At 37.9% G+C, this 27,704-nt stretch overlaps 1 protein-coding gene across 2 annotated transcripts in view; it reads left to right on the forward strand.

Moving 5' to 3' along the window:
• Positions 1–27,704, forward strand: part of LOC109261391 (complement factor H-like) — a 97,751-nt gene that overhangs the window by 9,424 nt on the left and 60,623 nt on the right. Inside the window, exons 2-7 of one of the 2 annotated variants that reach the window (XM_053908990.1) lie at positions 3,052–3,237; positions 3,800–3,905; positions 14,324–14,400; positions 15,904–16,095; positions 18,548–18,718; positions 25,303–25,476. In XM_053908990.1, the coding sequence (XP_053764965.1) occupies positions 3,052–3,237; positions 3,800–3,905; positions 14,324–14,400; positions 15,904–16,095; positions 18,548–18,718; positions 25,303–25,476 (906 nt within the window). The remainder of the gene's footprint in view (positions 1–3,051; positions 3,238–3,799; positions 3,906–14,323; positions 14,401–15,903; positions 16,096–18,547; positions 18,719–25,302; positions 25,477–27,704) is intronic. The other variant, XM_053908991.1, reaches the window with a different exon arrangement.

A 27,704-nucleotide genomic window follows, 5' to 3' on the forward strand; every position in this document is an offset into this window, starting at 1 on the left:
GCCATTGACAGGTGTGAGATAGTATCTCATCGTGGTTTTGATTTGTATCTCCTTAATGATGAGTGATGTTGAGCATCTTTTCATGTATCTGTTGGCCATGTGTATGTCTTTGGAAAACTATTCATGTCTTCTGCCCATTTCATAACTGGATTATTTGTTTGGGTGTTGAGTTTGATAAGTTCTGTATAGATTTTGGATACTAACCCTTTATCAGATATGTCATTTGCAAATATCTTCTCCCACTCTGAAGGTTGCCTTTTAGTTTGTTGATTGTTTTCTTCATTGTGCAGAAGCTTTTTATCTTGATGAAGTCCCAATAGTTCATTTTTGCTTTTGTTTCCCTTGCCTTTGATGACGTATCCAGTAAGAGGTTCCTATGGCCCAAATCAGAGAGGTTGCTGTCTGTGTTCTCTAGGATTTTGATGGTTTCCCATCTCATATTTTGGTCTTTCATCCACTTTGAATATATTTTGTGTACCTTGTAAGAAAGTGGTCCAGTTTCATTCTTCTGCATGTTGTTGTCCAGTTTTCCCAACACTATTTATTGAGGAGACTTTTTTCCATTGGATATTCTTTCCTGCTTTGTCAAAGATTAGTTGACTATATAGTTGTGGGTCCGTTTCTGAGTTTTCTATTCTGTTCTACTGATCTGCATGTCTGTTTTTATACCAGCACTATGCTGTCTTGGTGACTACAGCTGTGTAATGTAGCTTGAAGTCTGGAATTCTGATGCCTCCAGCTTTGCTTTTCTCTTTCAAGATTACTTTGGCTATTTGGAATCTTTTGTGGTTCCATACACATTTTAGGATTGTTTGTTCCAGCTCTGTGAAAACTGCTGGTGGTATTTTGATAGGGATTGCAGTACATGTGTAGATTGATTTGAGTGATATAGATGTTTTAATGATATTTGTTCTACCAGTCCATGAGCATGGAATATTTTTCCATTTCTTTTTGTTGCTTTCAGTTTCTTTCATCAGTATTCTGTAGTTTGCAGAGTACAGATCTTTTTGCCTCTTTGATTAGGTTTTTTCCTAAGTATCTTATGGTTTTTGTGCAAATATAAATGGAGTGAATTCTTTCATTTTTCTTTCTGCTGCCTCACTATTGGTATGTAAAAATGCAACAGGCTTCTCTGCATGGAGTTTGTTTCCTGCAACTTTACTGAATTGTGTATCAGTTCCAGAAATTTTTAGTGGAGAGTTTTGGGTTTTCTATGTAGATTATCATGTTGTCTATGAATAATGAAAGTTTGATTTCTTCCTTCTTGATTTGGATGCCTTGCCTTTCTTTCTTCCTTCCTTTTCTTTCTTTCTTTTTTACTTTCCTTTTTTTTTTTTTTTTTTTGACTGATGCTGAGACTAGACATCCAGTACTATGTTAAGTAACAATGGTGAGAGCGGTCATCCTTATCTTGTTCCTGACCATAGAAGAAAAGTTCTCAGTTTTTCCTCATTGAGAATTATATTAGCTGTGGGTCTTTCATATGTGGCATTTATGATAATGAGGTATGTTCCCTCTATCTCTCTTCGTTTGAGTGTTTTTTCGTTTGTTTTTTAGAAATAGAGAAAGCACGTGTGTATGGGAGTCAGGGGAGGGACAAAGGGAAGAGAGAGAGAATCTTAAGTAGGCTCCACATCCAGTGAGGAGCCTGACATGGGGCTTGATCTCCCAACCCTGAGATCATGACCTGTTTATTCTGATGGGAATTCTCTGTGCCTCCTGGATTTGGATGTCTGTTTCCTTCCCAAGTTTAGGGAAGTTTTCAGCTATAATTTCCTCCAATGAACCTTCTGCTCCCTTTTCCTTCTCTTCCCTGGGACTCCAGTGATACGAACGTTACTATGATTTATGGAGTCACTGAGTTCCCTAGGTCTGCATTCGTGATCTGATATTTTTCTTTACCTCTTCTCTTCAGCTTCATTATTTTCCATAAGTTTATCTTGTATATCACTGATTCATTCTTATGATTCTTCCGTCCGTATATACAAAACTGCAGGACAGTTGTCTGTTGGTGCCTGGGACTGGTGGCTGTGCTGGTCTGGAATCTGGCCCCTGCGGTTCACTCAGTGTCAGTCCTGCTCCAGTAGATAAGCAGTTACAGGCACGGAGGGGCTGGAGTTCATGTAAGTAGGCTCCCAGTGGAGCCACTGTCCTGTTCCCTGAAGCCCCAGCATGTTGGTGTTGGTAAGAAAAATGGCAACACCGCAGTCTCTCCTCCCCGCAGGGGGTGTCTCAAACCGTGCAGTTCAGGCAGCGCCTTACAGAGTAGCGTGGGCATTCGACCTGTCCTGCTCCACAGTCTCCTCCAGCACCTCGTATCCCGCTCTGCGTGAGCCTGGTTCCAGAATAATGCCACTCTGCCCTGCCAACGAAGGGCCTCAGGTTGGCACCTGCAATGTCTTTGTCCTTGGGCAATATGCCCTCTTCCCACAGTACTTGGGAGGAAGGGACTGCTGTCTGCCAGTGCTTGAGAACTTGAGACCTTGAGAACGCTACCGCACCCCAGGACTGGCCCCTCTCGCCACCAGGTACCTGCACACAGCCGGCTCCAGTCCAGAGAAAGTCAAACAACCCTAAAAACTCCGATCTTCACTTATAAGGCTGTTTGCAAAGTAGAAATTGGCTCTATCTGTATTTTTTGTTCCCCTGTCCATGGTCCAGAGAAGTTTTCCTCTTGTCCAAATACAATCCCACACTTCTACAACCTTTCTTCACTTCCTTTTGTCTCTCCACAAAAGTGGTCCCCTCCTCTCCTTGCCTACACTGCCCATTTTTTCTCTCCTGATTCTCAAACGCCTGCCTCTGTACCACCAAACTGTCTCGTTCCACCTGTGGGGATCCTTCTGCCACTCTGTAGATTGATTTCCTCTGCAGAAAGTGTTCTGACCTTAATACTGGTGTCTTTGAGGGGTGAAGGAAATAATGATCTTCTTACTTGTCTGCCATTTTGACTCCTCCCAGCATAGGTATTTTTAAAAGAAAAAATAACCTAAATGTTTTGGAAGTTTAAAAAAACACTTTAAGCAATTACTTTATTTTTATTGTTTTTAGATTGTGAAGGACCGCCTCCAGGAAAACAAAATGAAATTTTGGTAGGTGTCTGGCCTGAACAAAAATATCCAGAGGGAACTCAGGCTACATATAAATGCCGACCTGGATATAGAACTCTTGGAGCTATTATAATGGAATGCAAGAATGGAGAATGGGTGGCTCTTAATCCATTGAGGATATGTCGGAGTAAGTAAATCATACATTTGTGAAAACTTTAGTTGTGAAAATACCAAATGTTTGATATCGTAGCAATATTAGCTGAATTATATCATAATTGTCATTTAAACACAAAATAATATACCATCATTATTCTTTTTTTTTAATGTTTATTTATTTTTGAGAGAGAGAGAGAGAGAGCACAGGTAGGGGAGGGGGGGAGAGAAAGGGAGACACAGAATATGAAGCAGGCTCCAGGTTCTGAGCTGTCAGCACAGAGCCCGACGCGGAGCTGAACCCACGAACTGTGAGATTATGACCTGAGCCGAAGTTGGATGCTTAACCGACTGAGCCCCCCAGGCGCCCCTATACCATCATTATTCTTAATAAGGAGTTGAAATCTTCCAAAATAAAAAAATCCACCATATAGACAAGTTTAATAATAAAATAATAACTTTGTGTTATTTTTCACTTTTCTACATCTTCAATTATGTCTTTGGATATAATATTAAATACCATTTTCCTTGAACTTCTACATCAAATGTGTTTCCCTGCATTACATAATGATATTATATTCTTTTGATCATTTTAGAAAGGCCCTGTGGACATCCTGGAGATACTTCTTTTGGTTCCTTTCATCTTGCAAGAGGAAATGAATTTGAATATGGAGCAAAGGTTGTTTACACATGTAATGAGGGGTATGTAGTCAATATAAAAAAATTGAGACAATTATAATTTAGATTGTAAATAGGGACTGTACTGATTAGTATTTTTAAGGTCACGTTATTTTTCTTTTTTTTTTAATTTTTAATGTTTTATTTTATTTTTTTGAGAGACAAAGAGAGACAGAGGGAAGGGCAGAGAGAGAGACACACACACAGAATCCAAAGCAGGCTCTAGGCTCTGAGCTGCCAACACAGAGCCCAATGTGGGGCTTGAACCCACAAACCATGAGATCATGTCCTGAGCTGAATGAAGTTGGACACCTAACTGCCACCCACCCAAGGCACCCCAGTTACTTTATTTTTCTATGAGCATTTTTATAAGTACCATACAAGAAGCCTGAAAAATTAATGTATAATGGAAATGATTATATTTGGATACCATATTATCTCCTCAACATTGAAAATTTTAAATGAGTTATAATTACTCTTAAAGAGTGTAGTTCTAGGAGGGCTGGAAAATAGTATATATATAAATAAGGGTTTATTCCAAAAATTCCTGACTATATTCTATTATGTACAGAGTATATGGGAGGGAGTTCAATATGTCAGGGACAGTGAGAATGGCAACAAAATCAGATTACATGGCATCTCTTTGATAAAAGCTTATAAAATTTAGGAGAAACAAATATTTTACACCAAAGCAATAATAACTACCATTATTTAAGTTTCCATGGTGTGTAAATTATTCTTATCACGTGGACCAAAAATGCTACTACCTTCATAATCATAGACTCTGTTCTGTAATCTCCTGTTGGATTTTCATGGCTGATCTTAACACTGTGATACCTCTTCAGGGTTCTTTATTCCTGTTATGCCCATCTAGGTCTACACATTGTTTTGAAGAAAGTTTCATACATGGGAAAACCAGTATCATTACAAGTTTATGCTACATAAATACAAATAGGATCAATGTAATATTTTAAAGGTTAGGCTTTGGAATAAGCCTGCATCCCAAAACTCCACCACTTAATAACTGTATGTATCATTCTAATAGCTCTTCACTCCCATTTCCTCAATTATAAAAGTAGAAACATGGGACGCCTGAGTGCCTCAGTCAGTTGGGCATCCAACTCTACCTTTCAGCTCAGGTCATGATCCCAGGGTCATGGGATTGAGCCCCACATCAGGCTCTGCACTGAGCATGGAGCCTGTTTGGGATTTTCTCTCTCTCCCTCTGTCCCTCTCCCTAGCTTGCACACACACTCTGTCTCTAAAAAGAAAAGTAGAAACACAGGTGCATCGTAGGATTGGTGGAAAACATAAATAAGATACACTGAAGCCCTTCGAAGAGTTCGTGGGATATTGTAGGCACCCAATAAGTCTTAGTTCTTATGATTTTAGTGTCTCTTTGGCCACTGAGATTTTTCAAAGACATTTTTAGCCCAACTTTCAATCATTGCTGCTGGCTTTGTTATACATGACCAAATAGATGACGACCATCTGGGCTTAAACTTTCCAGTTACCTCACTGTTCACCTCTGTAATATCCCTGTCAATACAGGCTTGTCTGACCCCTTTAGTTTCCATATTGGACCTGGCAAAAGGGATCAAAACTCACAGACTTCATCCACTAGATTCCCTAAATCTCAGTAATAAATAAATATTTATAATTCGGTGAAAAAATTAGCGACATACTTAACCTCTGATCTTGGCTGCACTTTAATTCATCTTTGCTTCTTTCATCTTGTATAAGTTCTGGGCAAACTCTGTTAAAGATTCTATAAAAAGTAACTATCTGCCACTCAGCTTGGATCTCCACCAAGAACTAGATACTCATTAGTGAAATAAAGGTCCTTGGACCATGCAAGATCAGCAAACATCAATATTTCATGCTATTTTAAAAATTTTAGATTGTTTTACCTACCTGAGGGGATGTACCTTTTGACCTAGTTGTTGAATCAGTGTAGAATGGGCTTACTACACCCATGGCTTCTGCTAGTCAACCGACCTTTTTTGATCCCTTATTCCCATCCACCTTTTTTCTGCTATTTTGCCCAGCTGGGGTTGCAGATACATGAGCTATTACTTTTCCCCAAGTACCAACATTTGGACAGTCTCTTTTTCTTCCCCCTTTCCCTGTGTATATGGGCCATAAGCGGTTTTGTGTAGAATTTGGCAGAATCCCTAAAACAACTTTGGGGGAACGGGTGGGTTTCTGGTGTAGATGGAAAATGTTAACCAGGAAATGTACTTTCGGAACAGGGTACCAGTAGAGGAGACAAAGAAGGAAAATTAATCACCAATTATTTTGTTTCTTTATATGACAGAGACATAGATAAATGTTTGACTTCAAGTTCTGTGATCCTCATTTAAAATGTTTTCTTCCTTTAGAGAATTAGGAAGAAATAGTAACATTCAAAGGAAGACAAAGTAATTTTTGAGGGAGAAAGCTTGTGGTTTTTTTACTTGTGTAATGGGTGAAGCAATCCTTATTTGCAGATGAAGGAAACGTTTGTTTATGTACAATTATTTAGGTGTTAATGAAAGGCCCATTCTCAAAATTATCTCTCTTGTGGTTATCAAAATGCTGCCCATTACTTATGTTTTGAGAAAAAGCTTTCTGCTTCTTGCTGTCCACTGTAATACTAAGAAGGATGCTTTGCTTTGCTCTAAAGCCTCTGGTAATGATTATACATTTTGCATCTGCCCTAAGAAATTTTCATCCAACTAGAGCATTTTAGATTTTAAGGATGGGCTTGATGTGTTACCACAGTTAGATAAATTTGACTTTGAATGAATGAATTTTATAAGGAAATCTGACTCGATGACCACACTGTAAAAAATGCCTAGGATGGAAATGGGAAGATGAAGACAAGTGTTCAAAATAAACATGCTAAGAAATTTTGTCTATTCAAAATTTTGTCTAATCAAGAATAGATTATGTAATGAGCCCCAAAGTTCCAAAGATATCATAATTGTGGACGATAGGAGTATGGAACAAGAGTGGAGGAAGTGGAACATATTGTTAGCTCTTGCTTACTATCACGTTTTTTGGGTTTTCGTTTTGGTGGTAGTTCAAGGAGGTTATAACATTGTTAAGTGTAATTGACTAACTCAGTGATAAACTAAGAGGATATTGTGCACAAAATTCTAATGAGTTTCTGTCATGAACCAAGGATAATGATTAGTCCATGTGCCTGAAGACTTGAGGGCCTTTTTTTTTTTAATATAACTTACTGTCAAATTAGCTAACATACAGTATATACAGTGTGCTCTTGGCTTCGGGGGTAGATTCCCATGTTTCATCACTTACATACAACACTCAGTGCTCATCCCAACAAGTGCCCATCACCCATTTTTAGTTCTCAATGTCCATTACCTCTCAATAGCCATCACCCCTCAGTGCCCATGACCCATTTTCCCCTCTCCCCTGCGCCCCTCCATCAACCCTCAGTTCGTTCTTTGTATTTAAGAATCTCTTTATGGTTTGCCTCCCTCTGTATTTGAAACTGTTTTTTTTTCCCTTCCCTTCCCCCATGGTCTTTTGTTAAGTTTCTCAAGTTCCACATGAGTGAAAACATATATCTGTATTTCACTGACTGACTTATTTCACTTAGCATAATACCTTCCAGTTCCGTCCACATTGCTGCAAATGGTAGGATTTCATTCCTTCTTGTTGCCAAATAGTATTCCATTGTATATATAAACCACATCTTCTTTATCCATTCATCAGTCGATGGACACTTAGGCTCTTCCCATAATTTGGCTGTTGTTGAAAGTGCTGCTGTAGACATTAGGGTACATGTGCCCCTTCGAATCAGCACTCCTGTATCATTTGGATAAATTTTGAGTAGTGCTATTGCTGCGTCCTAGGATAATTCTATTTTAAATTTTTTGAGGAAACTCCATGCTGTTTTCCAGAGTGGCTACACCAGTTTGCATTCCCACTAACAGTGCAAGAGGGTTCCCTCTTCTCCACATCTTTGCCAACATCTGTTGCTTCTTGAGTTGTTAATTTTAGCCACTCTGACCTGTGTGAGGTAGTATCCCAGTGTGGTTTTGATTTGTATTTCCCTGATTATGAGTGATGTTGAGCATCTTTTCATGTGTCTGTTGGCCATCTGGATGTCTTCTTTGGAAAGGTGTCTATTCATGTCTTCTGCCCATTTCTCCACTGGATTATTTGTTTTTCAGGTGTTGAGTTTGTAAGTTCTTTATAGATTTTGGACACTAACCATTTATCCAATATGTCATTTGCAAATATCTTCTCCCATTTTGTCCATTGCCTTTTAGTTTTGTTGATTGTTTCCTTTGCAGTGCAGAAGCTTTTTATTTTGATGCGGTCCTACTAGTTCATTTTTGCTTTTATTTACCTTGCCTTCAGAGATGTGTCGAGTAAGAAGTTGCTGTGGCTGAGGTCAAAGAGATTGTTGCCTGTTTTCTCCTCTAGGATTTTGATGGTTTTCTGTCTCACATTTAGGTATTTCATCCATTTTGAGTTTATTTTGTGTAAGAAGGTGGTCCCGTTTAATTTTTCTGCATGTTGCTGTCCACTTCTCCCAGCACCATTTGTTAAGGAGACCGTCTTTTTTCCATTGGATACTCTTTCCTGCTTTGCCAAAAGTTAGTTGGCCATACATTTGTGGGTCCAATTCTGGGTTCTATATTTTATTCCATTGCTCTATGTGTCTGTTTTTGTGCCAATACCATGCTGTCTTGATGATTACAGCTTTGTGGTAGAGACTAAAGTCCAGAATTGTGATGCCTCTGGCTTTGGTTTTCTTTTTCAACATTACTTTGGCTATTTGGGGTCTCTTGTGGTTCCATACAAATTTTAGGATGTTTTCTTTAGCTCTGAGAAGAATGCCAGTGCAATTTTGATTGGGATTGCATTGAATGTGTAGATTATTTTGGGTGATATTGACATTTTAACAATATTTGTTCTTCTAGTTTATGAGCATAGAATATTTTTCTATTTCTTTGTGTCTTCTTCAATTTCTTTCTTAAGCTTTCTGTAGTTTTCAGCATACAGATCTTTGACATCTTTGGTTAGGTTTATTCCTAGGTATTTTATGGTTTGTGGTGCAATTGTAAATGGGATTGATTTCTTGATTTCTCTGTTGCTTCATTATCAGTGTATAGAAATGCAACCAATTTCTGTACATTGATTTTATTTCCTGCGACTTTGCTGACTCCATGTATCAGTTCTAGCAGTTTTTTTAGGTTTTCCGTGTAAAGTATCATGTCATGTGCAAAAAATAAAAATTAGGCTTCTTTGCCAATTTGGGTGCCTTTTATTTCATTTTGTGGTCTGATGGCAGAGGCTAGGACTTCCACTACTATGTTAAACAGTAGTGGTGAGAGTGGACATCCATGTTGTGTTCCCGATCTCAGGGGAAAAGCTCTGAGTTTTTCCCTATTGAAGATGATATTAGCTGTGGGCATTTTGTATGGTTTTTATGACATTAGGTATGTTCCTTTTATCCCAACTTTCTTGAGGATTTTTGTTAAGAAAGACGCTGTATTTTGTCCATTGCTTTTTTTTTTCTGCATCTATTGACAGGATCATATGGTTCTTATCCTTTCTTCTATTAATGTGATGAATCACACTGATTGATTTGCAAATATTGAACCAGCCCTGCAGCCCAGGAATGAATCCCACTTGATGATGGTGAATAATTCTTTTACTATACTGTTGAATTTGATTTGCTAGTATCTTGATGAGAATTTTTGCATCCATGTTCAACAGGGATGTTGGCCTGTAATTCTCCTCTTAGTGGGGTCTCTGTCTTTTTTAGGAATCAGGGTAATGCTGGCTTTATAGAATGAGTCTGGAAGCTTTCCTTCCATTTCTATTTTTTGGAACAGCTTGAGAAGGATAGGTATTAACTCTGCTTCAAATGTCTGGTAGAGTTCCCCTGTGAAGTCATCTGACCTAGGACTCTTATTTGTTGGGAGATTTTTGATAACTGTTACAATTTCTTCACTGGTCATGGGTCCTTTCAAATTTTCTATTTCTTCCCATTTGAGTTTTGGTAGTGTATGGGTGTCTAGGAATTTGTCCATTGCTTCCAGGTTGTCCAGTTTGTTGGCATATAATTTTTCATAGTATTTGCTAATAATTGTTTGTATTTCTGTGGTGTGATCTCTGTCATTCGTGGTTGTATCTATTTAGGTTCTCTCTCTCTCTCTCTCTCTTTTTTTTTTTTTTTTTTTTGAGAAGTTGGCTAGGGGTTTATCAATTTTGTTTATTCTTTCAAAAAACCAGCACTTAGATTCATTGATCTCTTCTACTGTTTTTTTTTTTTTTTTTTTTTTTGGATTCTATATTGTTTATTTCTGCTCTGATCTCTATTATCTCTCTTCTTCTGCTGGATTTGGGGTTTCTGTGCTGTTCTGCTTCTAGTTCCTTTAGGTATGCAGTTACATTTTATATTTGGGATTTTGTTTGTTTGTTTCTTGAGATAGGTCTGGATTGCAATGTATTTTCCTCTTATGACTGCCTTTGTTGCATCCCAAAGGGTTTGGACTATTGTGTTTTTATTTTCATTTGCTTCCGTATATTTTTAAATTTCTTCTTTAATTGCCTAGTTGACCCATTCATTCTTAAGTAGGATGTTCTTTAACCTCCATGCATTTAGAGGCTTTCCACATTTTTTCTTGTGGTTAATTTCAAGCTTTATAGCATTGTAATCTGAAAATATGCATGGTATGATCTCAGTTCTTTTATATTTATGGAGGGCTGTTTTGTGACCCAAATGTGATCTATCTTGAAGAATGTTCTATATGCATTCAAGAAGAATGAGTCTCTTGCTGCTTTTCGATGAAAAACTCTGAATATATCTATCAAGTCCATCTGGTCCAGTGTATTATTCAACTCCATTGTTTCTTTATTGATTTTCTGCCTGGATGATCTGTCCGTTGTTGTAAGTGGAGTATTAAAGTCCCCTGAAATTACCGTATTCTTATCAATTAAGATTGCTTATATTTGTGACTAATTGATTTATATATTTGGGTCCTTTCAAGTTAGGGGCAGAAACATTTACAATTATTAGCTCTTCTTGATGGATAGACCCCTTAATTATGATATAATGCCCTTCTTCATCTCTTGTTACGGCCTTAGTTTAAAGTCTAGTTTGTCTGATATAAGTATGGCTACTCCAGCTTTCTTTTGTCTTCCAGTAGCATGATAGATGGTTTTCCATCCCCTCACTTTCAATCTGCAGCTGTCCTCAGGTCTAAAATGAGTCTCCTGTAGGCAACATATAGATGGATCTTGTTTTTTGATCCATTCTGATACCCTTTGTCTATTGATTGGGGCATTTAATCCATTTACATTCAGAGTGATTATTGAAAGATAAGAATTTAGTGTCATTGTGTTAGCTGTAGGTTTCATGCTTGTGGTGATGTTCTCTCATCCTTTGTAGTCTTTGCTGCTTTCCACTCAGAGAGTCCCCCTTAGGAACTCTTGCAATGCTGGTTTAGTGGTCATCAGCTCTTTTAGTTCTTGTTTGTCTGGAAAAGCCTTTATCTCTCCTTCTATTCTGAATGACAGCCTTGCTGGATAAAGGATTCTCTGCATATATTTACTATTCAACGCATTGACTAATTCCTGCCACTCCCTCCTGGCCTGCCAAGTTTCAGTGGACAGGTCTGCAAATACCCTTATTTGTCTACCCTTGTAGGTTAAGGCCCGTTTGTCCCTAGTGGTGTTCAGAATTCTCTCTTTATCTTTGTATTTTGCCATTTTCACTATGATATGTCATGGTGTTGACCTGCTTTTGTTGATTTTGAGGGGAGTTCTCTGTGCCTCTTGGACTTGGATGCCTGTTTTCCTCCCCAGATTAGGGAAGTTCTCAGCTATAATTTGTTCAAATAAACTTTCTTCCCTTTTCTCTCTCTCTTCTTCTGGAACTCATATCATACGGATATTATTTCATTTCATTGAATCACTTAAGTCTGTAATTCTCCCCTCATGGTCTAGTATTTTCTTATCTCTATTTTTCTCAGTTTCATCATGTTCCATAATTTTCTCTTCTGTTTCACTTATTCTCCCCCTCTGTTTCCTCCACCCTTGCTGTCACTGCATCTAGATTATTTTGTACCTCATTTACACCATTTCTTAATTCATCATGACTATTTCTTAGGTCCTTGATGTCTGCAGGAATAGATTCCCTTATGTCTTCTATGCTTTTTTCAAGGCCAGCTATTAATTTTATGACTATTATTCTAAAGTCTTGATCAAGTGTATTGTTTATATATGTTTTGAGCAATTCTCTAGCTATCACTTCTTTCTGGAATTTCTTTTGAGGAGAATTCTTCCGTTTCATAATTTTGGCTAGTTTTCTGTCCTTTATGTGTTTTAATAGCTTGTTATGTGTCCTGCACCTATGAGCACTACTATGTGTCCTGCACCTATGAGCACTACTATATTAAAAAGGGGTCATAAACTGTCCCAGGCCTGACTGTTCAGGAGGTGTTTTTTGGAATGTGTTGCATTCTCTCTCTTGTTGTTGTGACTGTGGTTGCTGTGTCTCCTTCCTTGTAGTTGTTTGGATCTTCCACCAGGTGTGCTTTGATACATTCATTTAAGTAACCCTGGAAAAAAATTTTAAAAATGGGGGTGGTGGCAAAAGAAGTCTTATCCCATAGAAAGAGAGAAATGACAAGGTAGGGGAAAAAAGAAAAAAAATAATTGACCAGGTAGAGAATCAGAGAAACGATATGGCTTAATCTAGAGAGAGGGAGAGGAAAATAAAGAGGAAGGAGGTACAGAAGAGGTGTAAAAAGACTAGATTAAAAAGTCTACTTAAACAACAACCAAAGTAACCAAAAGAGAAGGGGAGAAATAAGAGGAAGAAAAAAAATACACACACACACACACACACACACACACATACACACAAAATAGGAATTGAACAAGAATCAATTCAGAAAAATGCAAAACCACTGGACCAACCAGTGGCTGCACTGGTCTGGAGGAGGTGCTGTTTGGTTTAGTCAGTGTCAATCTTGCTCTGTTAGATATGCAGTTACCAGGCGCAGAGGGCTGTGGTTTGTTGTAGGCAGTTCCCGCCTCCACTGTGGTCCATTGTTCTCTGAAACCCCACCTTGTTGGTGATGGGGAGAAAAATGGCGACACACCAGTCTCTCCTCTCCAGAGCGGGTGTCCCAAACCACTCTGTTCAGGCCATCCTCACAGTACTGTGCAGGTGCGAGCAGGCCGTTTTGTCGCGCTCCGGTCTCTTTTGCCTCCCAAGCGCTTGGCTGGGATTCAAACCCCGATGTCTTAAAGGATCCCACCCTGGAGTCTCAGTTCTGGGGTAGTGCCAGTCTGCCCTGACAGCCGACAAAGGGCCTCTGGCTGGTGGGTGCCTGCAGGGTCTTTTGTCCTTGGAGTGTCTTGTGCCTTCTTCCCACAGTCCTCAAGGTTGGGAGACTGCTCTCTGACTGCACCTTTGAGTGTGCTACTGAGCCCAGGGCTGGTTCCCCTCCTACCCAGGCATGCATATAGGGCAGCAGGCCCCAGTCTGGAGGAAGCCCTACAACCCTGGAATGAGCTAGAAATTGGTTCTGTCTCCATTTATTCTGTTCCCCAGTCTGTGGTTTTTCTCTTCTCCAAATACAATCCTACACTTCCACAGCCTCTCTTTCTCTTCCTTTTGTCTCTCCACAGAAGGGGATCCCTCCCTTCTGTGCCTACACCACCACCCATTTTATCTCTCCCAATTGGCAATCATGAACCTATGGCACGTCAGGTTGTCCCCGTGGGCCCCTGGAGATGTTTCTGTTGCTCTTTAGCCCGGATTCCTGGAATTCCAAATCTTCTGGGCTAAATACTGCTGTGTTTGAGGGACAAGGGAACTTCGGGTCCCCCTACTTCTCCACTGTGTTAACTCTGTCTGAGAGCCTTTCTTAAGTAGTAGAGAAGTTTAAGAACAATAGAAAGTGGCATCTGGGTGGCTTAGTCGATTAAGCGTCCCACTCTTGATTTTGGCTCCGGTCATGATTTCACAGTTGAGATAGAGGCCCACATTGGGCTCTGTACTGACGAAACAGTGCCTGCTTGGGATTCTCTCTCTTCCTCTCTCTCTCCTGCTCTCTCTCTCTCTCTCAATAAATAAACTTAAAAAAATTTCTTCATCTCATACAGATACAAAAAAACCCAAACAAGTTAAATAAAAAAGAAAGAAAGAAATTTAAGAATAAGAAGGAGAAAGAATAGAAAGAGAGAAAGAATGAAAAGGAAAAGAAAGAGGGAAGGAAGGGAGTAAGGATGGAGGGGAAAAAGGAAGGAAGGAAAGAAGAGGGAAGGGAAGGAGGAAAGAAATGTATATGCTGTTAATTTTCTCTGAAATGGAGTTCCTGGACATTCAGAATGTATCAAACTTAAAATTTCATATAAATGCATATAATAAATTAGCTCACCATTCTGTCATTTTTGGTTTTTAGGTATCAGATGCTAGGTAGGATTAATTTCCGTGAGTGTGAATCTGATGGATGGACCAATGATATTCCTATATGTGAAGGTATATGTAAAATTGATTTACAGATATATTCAAATATTTAAAATATCTAAGATTTTTTGAGATATCTTACATTGAAACATCCTTAAAGTTTGTAATTACATATTTTTGATTCAAAGTATTTTTATGGCTTCTAATATAGTTTGGAATGGATATCTAAGCTTTTTATTACTATGCTATTTTGTGTTTCATTAACCAAATGTGAGTGCAGTTTCATCTGATCTAATGTATTCAAAGTATTAGAGATTAGGAAATCTAAAACCTATTTTCCTTTCCTTTTGGATTCTAAACACTAGAAATAGCACAAGGATCAGAATTTCAGCTTTACTAATGAATACATACTCAACCAATATCCACCCAAATGCAGAGATTGTCAATAACAGCTGAAATGGAGACCATGATTCAGTTATCTCTCCCCTCTTGCATGGCAAAGGAGATTTTCCTGTGGTCTTAGTCTTACTGAAAAGAGGCAGGAAGTAAGGAAGAGCTCTACTTTTCTTACTGATCCATAAAGCCAAGAGTCAGAATGAGAAAAATGTAGATCCTGTTTCTAAATTTTGGGCTAGTAATGCCAATCTCTCTAGTCATCATGGAAATAGATGAGTCAGAGTAGTCTTTCTTAGTTCCATGGTGAGAAGTAAATAGAGAGGGAGAGAGAGGGGGAAGGAAGGAGGGAATGAGGAAAAGGGGGAGGGAGGGAGGACCAGGAGGATGAAGGAGGAGGAGGAGGAGGGCGAGTGTTAATGTGATCACTCAAAAGTCCTGTTACGTAAAGAAGAGAACTTAGGGAAATGAGAGGAGAGATCTAAATGTTTTAAGGAACATCTACACTGAAATCACCTGAGGTGCTTGTTTAATGCTGAAATTTTGGGTTACTAAAAACCTACTAAATCAGTATCTCCGGTAATAGCGCAGGGAGATAGCCATAGAATTTCCATCTTAATGAGCATCCTGGATGATTCTACTCTAAAATAAAGTTTAAATGCCATAACCTACAAGGTATTTGGAAAATATTAAGTAAAATCAAAAGGAATACTCAGATTATTTTGAGCACTGATGTGGGAGAGGAAGGAAAATTAAGGACTGTTTATCTATTGAAAGAAATAGAATCAGAAAGTTTGCATTTATACCTTTTAGGAATACAGTGTTATATTATCCTAGGGCTTAAGTGAAAAATTCCATTTAATTATCTCAAGCTTTATATTTTTCAATTATTTAAGGAACATTTATTTGTTACTGTAAAAATGTAAACTGACATTCAAAGAAATAATTTTTTCTTTGTCCACTCTCATAGAAAATAATCAGAGATAAGCTTATTGGTGTTTTTTTTAATTTATAAGCCTTTATATCCAACAAACAGGTTTATTAAATGCTTCTTTAAAAAAATTAAGTAATTCCCCCAATCTTTCTTTGTTAGTGACTTTATACCTGTATGTGTATATATACATATTTTTCATAATAAAGTTGTCAAATTCTATTAGGAAAAGTTATATTTATTTTTTTCAGTTGTTAAGTGTTTACCAGTGACACATCCAGAGAATGGGAGATTGACCAGTAGCGCATTGGACCTAGACAAGGAATATACTTTTGGACAAGTAGTACGGTTTGCGTGCAATTCAGGCTTCATGCTTGTTGGGCCTGCAGAAATACGTTGCTCAACGAATGGTGTTTGGAGTGGAGAAAGCCCAAAATGTGTGGGTAAGATACATTTACTGTTCATGGGATCGGACAGTTTTAGTTTTTCTCATGAAAATTTGCACTTTTAAATATTATACATAGAATAATACTAATTATACTAATAACATTAAAACTAACATTTATTGGGCACTTACTATTTGTCAGTAATTGATCTAAGTTCTTTACATTCCATTTTACCTTCAAAATGACTGTGATTTATGCACTGTTTTCACCTCTATTTTATAACTGAGGACATTGTGGGGCAAAAAAGTTACATCTCATGACCAAGGTTATGATGGCATGACGGTGGAGTTAAGATTCAAACCTAGGTTATCTGAAACCAAATTCCATGGTCATACCCATAATTAAATTGTAATTGGCTTTCATGCTCAAATAGATTAGTAAGCAGTTCTGCTGCAAGATTTAATATTGGCCTACAGAACAGGCTTTCTTTTAATTTGTAAGATCAAAAAGCCATTATGTATTTCCACTGATATAGCATTATAACATTCTGTTGTTGAATAATACTTCTAGAATGGGGTCCTATTTTATATTTGCACTGTAAGTTTAGAGAAATATTGTGAAACTAAACTGAATTCACTAAATCAGTTTTTGCCTCTTAAAAAAAGTTCTAAACTGCAAGTCAAGATTTCTTTAGTTATAATACTGCTAACCAGTGCATCATGACCAGTATGGTGATTGGGCTTTTGTAATGAAACATTATGGTCAGTCTGCTTCACTTTACCAATACTTTTTTGGCAGATATATCTGCCATATTTATTTTTTTTAATATTTTTTCTAAAATTCACACTTTCTTAGTTTAGTCTATCCTATAATGAGATGCAGGGAAAAGCATTTCTGTTCTTAAAAATTCTAACAATATTAGTTCTTCAAGTCAGTAATGGCAATCACATTTCTATTCAGCACAGCAAATACTGTATACCCCAGAGGCTCACAGATGGGGTTTCCCCCTTAAAACTAAATTTCTGAGCACCTGGGTGGCTCAGTCAGTCGAACATCACACTCCTGATATTAGCTGAGGTCGTGATCTCCCGGTCATGAGATGGAGCCTGGCATCCAGCTCCACGCTCATGGTGGAGCCTGCTTGCGATCCTCTCTCTCCCTCTGTCTTTGCTCCTCCCCAACTCACTCTCTCTCTCTCTCTCTCTCTCTCTATCTCTCTATCTCACTGTCTCTCTCAATCTCTCTCTCTCAAAATAAATAAAATTGAAAAAAAACCTAAATTTCTGTGCTTAGTAAAACCTTACTGGAATAACTAATGCATAAGATACATTTTGAAGAAAGAATGAGACTTTTTCCAACGAAGTTAAGGAGGGGAAAAGTATATCAGTCAGGAGAAGTTCAGGGAGAGGAAGGTACAAATGCAGTGAGGCTTCCAGGAGCCTGAAGCTCCCCTGTTCCATGTCTTCGAGGCCGTTGTGTAGGACACAAGCAGGGGTAGGTCAGTGATGGCTTGAAGATAGGCCAGTGCAAGGTTCTAAGGTGCTCCATATCATGCTGAAGAATTTGGCTTTTATTCAGACTGAATTGGGAACCGATGGAGGATTTCAGTGGAATCCTTCAACGGAGCGATGAAGGGACAAGAAAGACAGTCATTAAGTTACAAACAGGAAAATAGATTACAGAGGTGCGAGAATAGCATCTGGGAAATTAGTTATTGTTGCCATAATCCCAGGGGGAAATGTTTGAGAGAAGATGGGGGCAAATATGATGGCCAGTTTTTGGGTTTTCTTGACAGAAAATTTGGATGGATGGTAAGCCACAAAAACAGAAGATGTAATTCATAGATAATAATGACAGTAGGTTAAATTAACTTCTTTGACAAAGTGTTATGCCAATTATGACTCTATTATCGATAACTAGAAAATACATAATTTTTACAAGTCATTCGGTGAAAATATTTATCACAATAAGCCTATATATCTATACCCAATTATATATATATAGTTGGTATCATTACTGGCCACTATTTACTTGAAGAGGACTAATTTATCTTCAAAGCAAATAAAATAAGCAACATAATTTTTATTTATTTATTTATTTATTTTTGATAGAAAGAGAGAGACAGAAAGCATGAGTAAGGGAGGGACAGAGAAACAAAGAGAAAGAATCCCAGAAGGTTCTACAGTGCCAGCAGGAAGCCACAGACAGGGTACGATCCCAGGAACCATGAGATCATAACCTGAGCCAAAATCAAGAGCCAGTTACTTAAGCAACTGAGCCACCCAGGCACCCCTAGCAACAGAAGTTTAATCAGAATTTTACCTTATTTCAAAAATCAAAATTAAGAACAACAGGTAAATAATTCAAGCAACCATGTCAAAATAGAAGTTTTGTTTCGTTGTCTGATTTGCCTAAAGGAAACAAAACTTGTATCTTTAATATAACTATGTCTTAGACATGGCTTTTTAATATATAACAAACATTTTGGAATTTAATCCCTTATATTTAGAAATTTCCTGCCAAAAGCCAGAAATCGCAAATGGAAATGCTGCATCTCTGAAGAAAACTTACAAGGAAAACGAACGATTTCAGTATACATGTCACCAGGGTTATGAATACGGTAGTAAAGGAGATGCCATATGCACTGCATCGGGATGGACTCCAACCCCTTCATGTAAAGGTAATGTTATATTTCCTTTCTATATATTTTATCAATTCTTTTCATTCATATATTCCTTACAGTGAAGCAGTTTATTTTTTCTCACAATGGAGCGTTAATGTTGACAAGAACCAACTCTTATAAATACGATATACTTAACGTTTTATGTGTGCAAAAATTAATTTTGGTATAATTCTCTCGTTCTGAAGATAGACATAAAAGGAACAGAAGAGTTCAATAGCTCGTTAAGTAGTTGGTCTGCGGTCAAAAATCAAGTCTAGAGCAGAGCCAGGGCAATAATAGGCTCCCCAGGCATGATTACTTCTCAGACAGATTGCTCTTCTAAAGCCCAGCAGTTAGCTTTGCAAACAAAGTAAATGAGATGAATGCCATATGAGGGAACCCTCAATTAACAATGGAATTAGGTGGAAATAACTAGAGATTTCACTAAGCACAGGTGTAATATGAATCAATAGTGATGATGATGCGGGGGGGTGGGTGGCAGGGGGCACCCACCAAACTCTTTTAGGCTTCCTAATGGGGGATATTGTGCAGATGTAGAATCCACGTCAACTGTGCTTCGTGCCACCAAAAGTTATGTCTGTAATATTGTGTTCTACTTAGCCTACCTCATTTGAAAAGAGAGGGTTTCAAACTATCGTGGTCCAGATGCAAAACTGTAAAAGGTTGAGTTTAAGACATCATATCATTAGAAGAATAGCGAGAAGGTACAGCTATTACATGTCGCACGGTAACAACTGTGTTGAGCTGTTTGCAAACATTTATGGAAAAGGGTGCGTTAACTTCGGATGCGGGCTGCAGCAGCGAGTGAAACAAGTTACAAGTGCTATCCTACATGAAATCAGAGGTCAAGTGCCTTTCTAAAAGGGTGACTTTTATAGATATGGTCATATTGTGGCCCAGGGTAGGTGGGGAGATGGTGAGAAGAGTTGAACTCTTAAGAGCTCTCTGAACTTTTAATCATATGATTCATAATTCCATGCATAAACCTTGTTTAATGATCCTCTCTTACAAAAACTAGAGTTAGATTTTGAATGATTTTGTTCTTATTTTAAAAAATTTTTTGGTTGAGGGCACCTGGGTGGCTCAGTCGGTTAAACGTCTGACTTCAGGTCATGATCTTGCAGTTCATGAGTTTGAGCCCTGTGTCGGGCTCTGTGCTGACAGCTCAGAGCCTGGAGCCTGCTTTACGTTCTGTGTCTCCCTCTCTCTCTTTCTGCCCTTCCCCCCACTCACATTCTGTCTCTCTCAAAAATAAACATTAAAAAAATTTTTTTTAATTTTTTTACCTTTTTTTTTAAAAAGTAAGCTCCATACCCAACCTGGGGCTTGAACTTACAACCCTGAGATCAAGAGTCACATGCTCTACTGACTCAGCCAGCCAGGCACCCCAACCCCCCGAAAAAAATTTGGGGTTGAGTCCACAAGTAGCTCCTTGGAAAATATATCCTCCTACAACTGAGTGACCTCCACTTTCAGGCATTGTTAAGAAAATATTTTACAAAGAGGTTAGTGAAGAGAAGACAGTGATCACCCACATTAGATCTGTGATCAGCTGATCGTGTGTGGAGTCCAGCTGTTTGGCTTCATGGCATTTGTGGCTCCTACTCAAAGAAAGTGGGTGCACAAGTCCTCTGGCATTAACTTCCGCCGTATGTTTTACTTCCAGAGCCTGACTTAAATATTTAGAGAGCTAAATTATCCATCCAGTCGTCAAAATATAACTTATAAACCACTTACTTTATATCAGGCCCTTTGTCCTGTATAAACATTAGAATAAGTCACTCCACATTTCAGTGAACATTAGAATAAATCATCATTCCAGGTTTCAATGAAATTTACTTACTTCCAAGTTAAGACGTCAGGATCTGAGTTCAGTTTTACTTTGACATAGGACTCAGGATCGCCTGACTGCTCCATAGAAGTTGTCTAGTTAATTCTTTTTCTTGGTCACATAACTACCTGCTTAAAGCTGTTGCTGAGCACATATTTGTTTTAATGTGGGAAATCTGTTTTTCCCATATGTGTTGCTACAATTCCTAGGCTTACTTGAAACTTGACCCATCTACACCACACACATGCACGCGCGCACGCACACACACACACACACACACACAGTAAAGATCCCACATTTGTAAAACATTTTCTTTTTAGAATTTGTTTTTCATTTTCTTAGTCAATTGTATAACTCAAAAACTCAAGACAGGATGCCTTAGAATCCTCCTTTCTTTGGGGAGAGAGATGTCACTAAGATTGGATACTCTCTTTCACAAAACAGTTTACTAATGATCAAGATAGATAAAGAATGGTTCACCCCAAATTAAATAAGCATGCACTCTCTGTTACAACAGTGGTTAATTTTATTGAAATGTGTTTTACATTAACTGGATACGGAGAAGTCTTTTATTAAAAGGAACTCCAGGGGCACCTTGTTGGCTCAGTCAGTTAAGGATACCGTTCTTAATTTCAGCTCAGGTCATGATCTCACAGTTTGGTTCTAGAGTTTGAGCACTGCATCAGGCTCTTCACTGACACCATGGAGCCTGCTTGGGATTCTCTCCCTCCCTCTCTCTCTGCCACGCCCTCGTGCGTGCACTCCCTCTCTCTCAAAATAAATAAATAAACATTTAAAAATAAGTTTAAAAGTAAAAGGTACTCTACATTGTACCTTAGCTAGTATATCACAAATGCTTCTCCTTATTTTCCTAGGACAATAGAAGGATCTACCTGCTGGTAATGATGAATTCCAAATCTATAGATCTTGCTTTCTCCAAATCTATAATAAATTTGGAACTAAAATAAAATTAAAATACAATAACCTAGGATAAAATACTTAAAATTTCTTCCATCCGGTTTATGATTTTATGTGTCAGGTTTTTTTTTTTTTTTAATGTTATTTACTTTGAGAGAGAGAGAAAGAGAGAGAGAGAGAGCGCGCGCGCGCATGACTGGGAGTAGGGGCAGAGAGAAAGGAAAGAGAGAATCCCCAGCAGGCTTCACACTGTCAGCATGGAGCCCACTGTGGGGTCAATCTCACGAGCCATGAGATCATGACCTGAGCTGAAATAAAGTGTTGAACACTTAACTAACTGAGCCACCCAGGCGCCCTTCAGGGGTTCTGTTTGAAGGTGATTTGTCAAAACTTTGGTCTCTTCATCTAATAGGAGCCAGTCTCTGACAGCAAATCATTTATAGGAATAATTAAAAGTACCAAGACCTGCTAAATAAAAGCCACCTTTGCTCCAAATCCATCTGTTCTCTGTACAAGTCAGATTTTCTGATGACGAACAACATAGAGTGCTAGCATTAAATTATTGTTCTTATCTCAAATGCTTACTGGTGGTATCTAACAGTAGGAAAAAATGTGACCCCACACATGCAGACATTCTCCAGTACTGTTTTAGATAGAGGCACTTGCCCTGGCAATGTTTTACTAGCATCATTTATATTAATGGAAATTATGAAAGTAGGGATTACAATTTATCATTGAATTTATGTCTTCTGCTCAAAAGTAATCACCTGAAGTTCTTCTATTTTAATTATTTTAACAAAGTATTATTACAAATTTATTAAAAATTATTTAACAAATTCTCCCAGTATTTTTTGGTTGGGCTCTTAGTAAAACTCTTGTTTTTATATCTTGTAGCTTTTGACTTCAAAATTAAGTTAAGCCACACTATGAAGTAAAAATTAATATATGATAAACTCCACTGCAAAGGTCTGTGAAAATATGATAGAGCAGAATAAAGTGAGGAGAGAAAACTAAAAGTAAATTTAAGGTTACATTTAAGGTACATTAAGGCTCATCTCAAGGTAGTGTCAATTAAAATCAAGCAGTGTAGACATACTTAAGATTTGTGGTTAGATGGTCACATATTCTTTCTAATATAACCATTGCTAATATAAGTATAGTATCATGTTTGGAATAGAGACTTATTAAAGCTTATTCTGGAGGAATGAAGTACAAATTTAAGACCAATTAAAAGACTATCATAAAACCTCTAAGAGTTGGATGTACACAGTTGAAGCATGGTATGAAGGGGAGGAGATGTATAAGCAATAATTATAAGATTATAGAATGTGCTGTGTGAATGAATATTGAAGTGATGGGGAGGAGGGAAGGTGAGGTAAATTTCCAGGCTCCTGTCATGAGGTTTTTGTGTCACAAATTAAAATGTTGAACACAGGAGGAAAAGCATATATTGAGAAAAGGTTGATTTAGTTGGCATGTAGTTAGTTGGATATGCCTTTGAATTATTCACATGGACCTGTCTAGTGTGAAGCTTCAGTTGGATATATGGATTTGGATCTCACTGAAGAGTTATTAGCATAATGCTGATAGCTTTTTATTGTGGAAGTATCTTGATTCACAGAGAAAATGTGAAGAAGCAAACAACAAAATCAAGGACAAATACTCATGTAGAACCAACTGTCAAGCATAGATATTCATTCATACAATACTCGTTGGGTCTTCAGGGAAGATATTTCTGAGGTGGTGATAAGAGTCAGCCGGAAGATCTAGAGGAGCATCACCCAAGAAATAAGGAATAAAAAGTGCAAGTGCTATGAATAAGCCTGGCATGTGTGAACACCAGACAGAAGGCTATTGTGTTGGTCGTATAAAGTAAGTGGGACCTTGGTAGGAGATGAGATCTGAGAAGTAGACAGGGCCTAAAATTAAGTAGAGCAGAGGAAGGAGGGCAGCTATAAGTAAAATAAATAAAATAAAATAGTACTGTTCAGACAAAAATAAGGAGAAGTAGGAAAACATAAGAATGCAGGGCTTTGGAGAATGCCAGTAAGTCAGTGATCAACAGTGTCAAATATTACAGAGGGTTTTTATTCAGTTCAACAAATAATTAAGGAGCTCATAGTATATAATACCAGTCACTGTGATATGAGCAATTCATAGAGATTTTGGATTTGGAAATTGGAGGACATTGGTGACTTTTGTCTTAATAGCACCAGCATGTTAAAGATGTCAAAAGCCAGATAGCAGTAGGTTGAAGAATAAGTGGGAGATTGAAAACCAGACTAATTGGAAGATGATATTTGAAGGATCTTGGTTGTGAAGGAGAGAAGTATAGTACATTAACAACCTTGGAAAAAGGGATGAGATAAGGAATTTAAAATTGGAGAAGCTTGCATATCCATTTAAGAGAGAATAGTAGACAAAATGAGAGAGGGAAGGAATATACAATGGTTCATGCTCGATGGAAGAATTAAACTTTTGAAAAGCTAACTTGAATGAAATAAACACCTCATCGTCAACAAGTAAGAGAAAGGCTAAAGTTCAAACAGATGTAGCCAAAGTTAAGGACATGTTAGTAAGAAATCTAGGGAACCCCACAGCTGATAGTCTGAAATTTGTTATGTGTGAATGCAAGGATTTATTTGTTGATGACGGAACTATTGTGTTAGATGGCTTTTGAAGAAAATGATGAGACTGTGATGAAAGTTACTTTGGGAAATGGAATAGGAAGTAAATTGGGGGCATATAAATGGATTTTTGGCATTGCTGAATGTCCACCATGGCACTAATATAAATGGTTATGTAACATTTCTACAATAGTTTAAAGGTATGATATTTTATTATACAAGGAATTTTGCAGATTGATCCATTGGCTAGATATTAGCAAAGTTGATGGAAAGAACTGAGACAGAACTTTAAAAATTAAGATAGAGTAGGTCATGGGAGAGCACATTATAGTCTGAAAATCAAATCCATCCTTTGCCCTTTGTGTAAACAAAGTTTTATTGGAATACAGCCATGCTCATTTGTTTATGTATCTTTTAGGGCTGTGTTCGTGTTGAGTAGCTGGGACAGAAACATTTTATCTGGTTCTTTACATAAAAGGTTTTCTCCAAACCCTGGACTAGTTTATTCTATTATACTAATAAAAATGTATTCCAGAATTTCAATAGCCTAAAAAATTGAAGTTTATTTCCTGTTTATGCCCACTTCCAATGTAGGTCTGAAGGGACTCTGCTCATTATAGTAGCTGTAAGAATCAAGGGTAGAGACATCACCTCTCCATGGCTGTCCTTAATCCCTGCAGCTAGAAAAAAGAACATAAAAATTCACACAGTGGCTTTTTAAAACTTCCTCCCTAAAGGGAAACGTGTTACTTTACTCATTTTCTTGACCTGTGTAAATCAGACGACCACATCTAATTCTTGGCAAGGATATGAAATCCTACTAAGTGTCTGGAAGGAAGAGACTCAAGCCGTTTGTAAACAGTCCTAGGAGAATCACTGATGCCAGGGAAGTTGAATAGTTTGTAAGAAGAGTTGAAGTGATATGTCATGAGTTTATTGCCACATATAGAATATTATGATATATGTGATGGCTTTGGAGAAAGGATTCAAGAGTCCAGGGGGCACAAATATATCAGATGTGAGATATAGTGGTGGGACATGAATGATATGATGGGAAGGATGTAAGACTAAACTCACATTAATCCCATTTTATGCTGTGGTAGGGACAAAAAATAATAATACCCACTTTCTATATTTTTATGTACTTGATTATTTTAATGGGTAGTGATTTCAACATTACCTACATATTCTTTTTTTTTTCCCAGAAATCATATGTGCTTCTCCTCACATTGAAAATGGTAACTATGCACCAGAAAGCATCAGATACAGAAGTGGAGATGAAATCACATACAATTGTAAAACTGGCTTTGATCGTTCAACCCAAGGAAATACGGCAACATGTACAAATAGAGGCTGGGTACCTCAGCCAGGATGTACTAGTAAGTTCCATTCTATCTTGACCTACTTCTAAATTCTGAAATTATTGTCTCTTTAACAACAACAAAAATGAGTACACAGTAAATCCAAGTATTTGCCTTACTGTGTATGTAAAGCAGAGCCTACGGAGACATTCTTTTCTTTTCAAAGTAGATAATTCTAATACAATCTAAGCCACATTTTTGAAAATTAAAAGCTATTTAATTTTTGCTATTTGGTATTAAATATGTGTTTGTGAATTTCTCTAACTAATGTAATTCTAATATCTGAATTAAACCATTTGATTTGTATTTCCCTGATGGTGAGTGTTATTGACCATCTTTTCATGTGTCTGTTAGCCATCTGGATGTCTTCTTTGGAAAATGTCTATTCATGTCCTTTGCCCATTTCTTAACTGGATTATTTGTTTTTTGTGTGTTAAGTTTGAGAAGTTATTTATAGATGTTTGCAAAAAAGACATCCAGATGGCTAACAGACACATGAAAAGATGCTCAACATCATACATCATCAGGGAAATACAAATCAGACTAAAATAACATATCACCTCATACCTGTCAAAATGGCTAAAACTAACAACACAGGAAACAACAGATGTTGGTGAGGTTAAAGAGAAAGGGTAAACCTCTTGCGTTGTTGGTGGAAAATGAAACGGGTGCAGCCCCCCTGGGAAACAGTATGGAGGTTCCTCAAAAAGTCAGGGGCGCCTGGTTGGTTCAGTCTTTTAAGCTTCCCACTTCAGCTCAGGTCATGATCCTGCGGTTCATGAGTTCGAGCCCCATATCGGGCTCTGTGCTGACAGCTCAGAGCCTGGAGCTGCTTCGGATTCTGTGTCTCCCTCTCTCTCTGTCCCTCCCCTGCTCACACTGTCTCTCTCTCTCTCAAAAATAAATAATAAAGATTAAAAAAAAATTTTTTTTTTAAGTCAAGCAATTACACTACTAGGTATTTGCTCAAAGGATACAAAAATAGTGATTCAAAGGGATACATGCACCCCAATGCAGCATTATCAACAATAGCCAAAGTGTGGAAAAAGCCCAAATGTCCATCAGCTGATGAACGGATAAAGAACTTCTGGTATATATTTACTCTGGAAAATTCCTCATCCATCAAAAACAATAAAATCTTGCCGTTTGCAATGACATGGATGGAGCTAGAATATATTATGCTAAGTGAAATAAGTCAGAGAAAGACAAATACCATACGATTTCATTCATATGTGGAATTTAAGAAATGAAACAGATGAACATGGGAGGAAATAGAGGCAATACATAAAAGAGACACATAACTATAGAGAACAAACTGAGGGTTGCTGGAGGTGAGGTAGGCGGGGGAGGAGGGTTACGGGTTAAATAAGTGATGAGTATTAAATAGGGCACGTGTGTTCATGACCACTGGGTGTTATATGTAAGTGATGAATCCCTGAATTCTACTCCTGAAACTACTATTACACTAAATGTGAACAAACTGGAATTTAAATTAAAACTTGAAACAAATAACTTACCTAAGGCAATTTTACGTTCACAGCAAAATTGACAGGAAGGTACAGAAACTTCCTATACACTCAGTGTTGCCACACAGGCATACCTTCCCCATTTATCAACATGCCCCCATCCCCAAAGGTATGTTTTTACATTGATGAATCTGCATTCATCCATCATATTACCCAAAGTCAGTAGTTTACCTTAGAGTTCACTCTTGATGTACATTCTACAGGTTTGGACAAGTGACATATGTATATGTCAGGTTTGTATAGTGACATGTCCATCATTATGGTATCATACAGAGCTTTTCACTGCCCCAAAAATCCTCTGTGCTCCACCTATTGATTCCTCCCCTTGCTCGTTCTCTGCAACCAGAATGTCATATAGTGGGACTCATGCATCCTGTAGCCTTTTCAGATTTTTTTTTAAATTTTTTTTAATGTTTATTTATTTTTGAGGGAAAGAGAGACAGAGCGTGAGCTGGGGAGGGGCAGAGAGAGAGGGAGACACAGACTCCGAAGCAGGCACCAGGCTCTGAGCTGTCGGCACAGATCCCAATGTGGGGCTCGAACTCACAAACCACGAGATCGTGACCTGAGCCGAAATTAGTTGCTTAACTGGCTGAGCCACCCAGGCGCCCCCAGATTTTTTTTTTTTTTAATGCTGAGAAATAGCTTTTGTGATTCCTCCAAGTCTTTTCATGATATGAGAGGTCATTTCTTTGGCTCTAAATGATACTCCATTGCCTG

This window comes from Panthera pardus, unplaced genomic scaffold, assembly GCF_024362965.1.
Source record: "Panthera pardus isolate Hobbes unplaced genomic scaffold, ASM2436296v1 HiC_scaffold_21, whole genome shotgun sequence".
In the NCBI taxonomy this organism is placed as follows: Eukaryota; Metazoa; Chordata; class Mammalia; order Carnivora; family Felidae; genus Panthera; species Panthera pardus.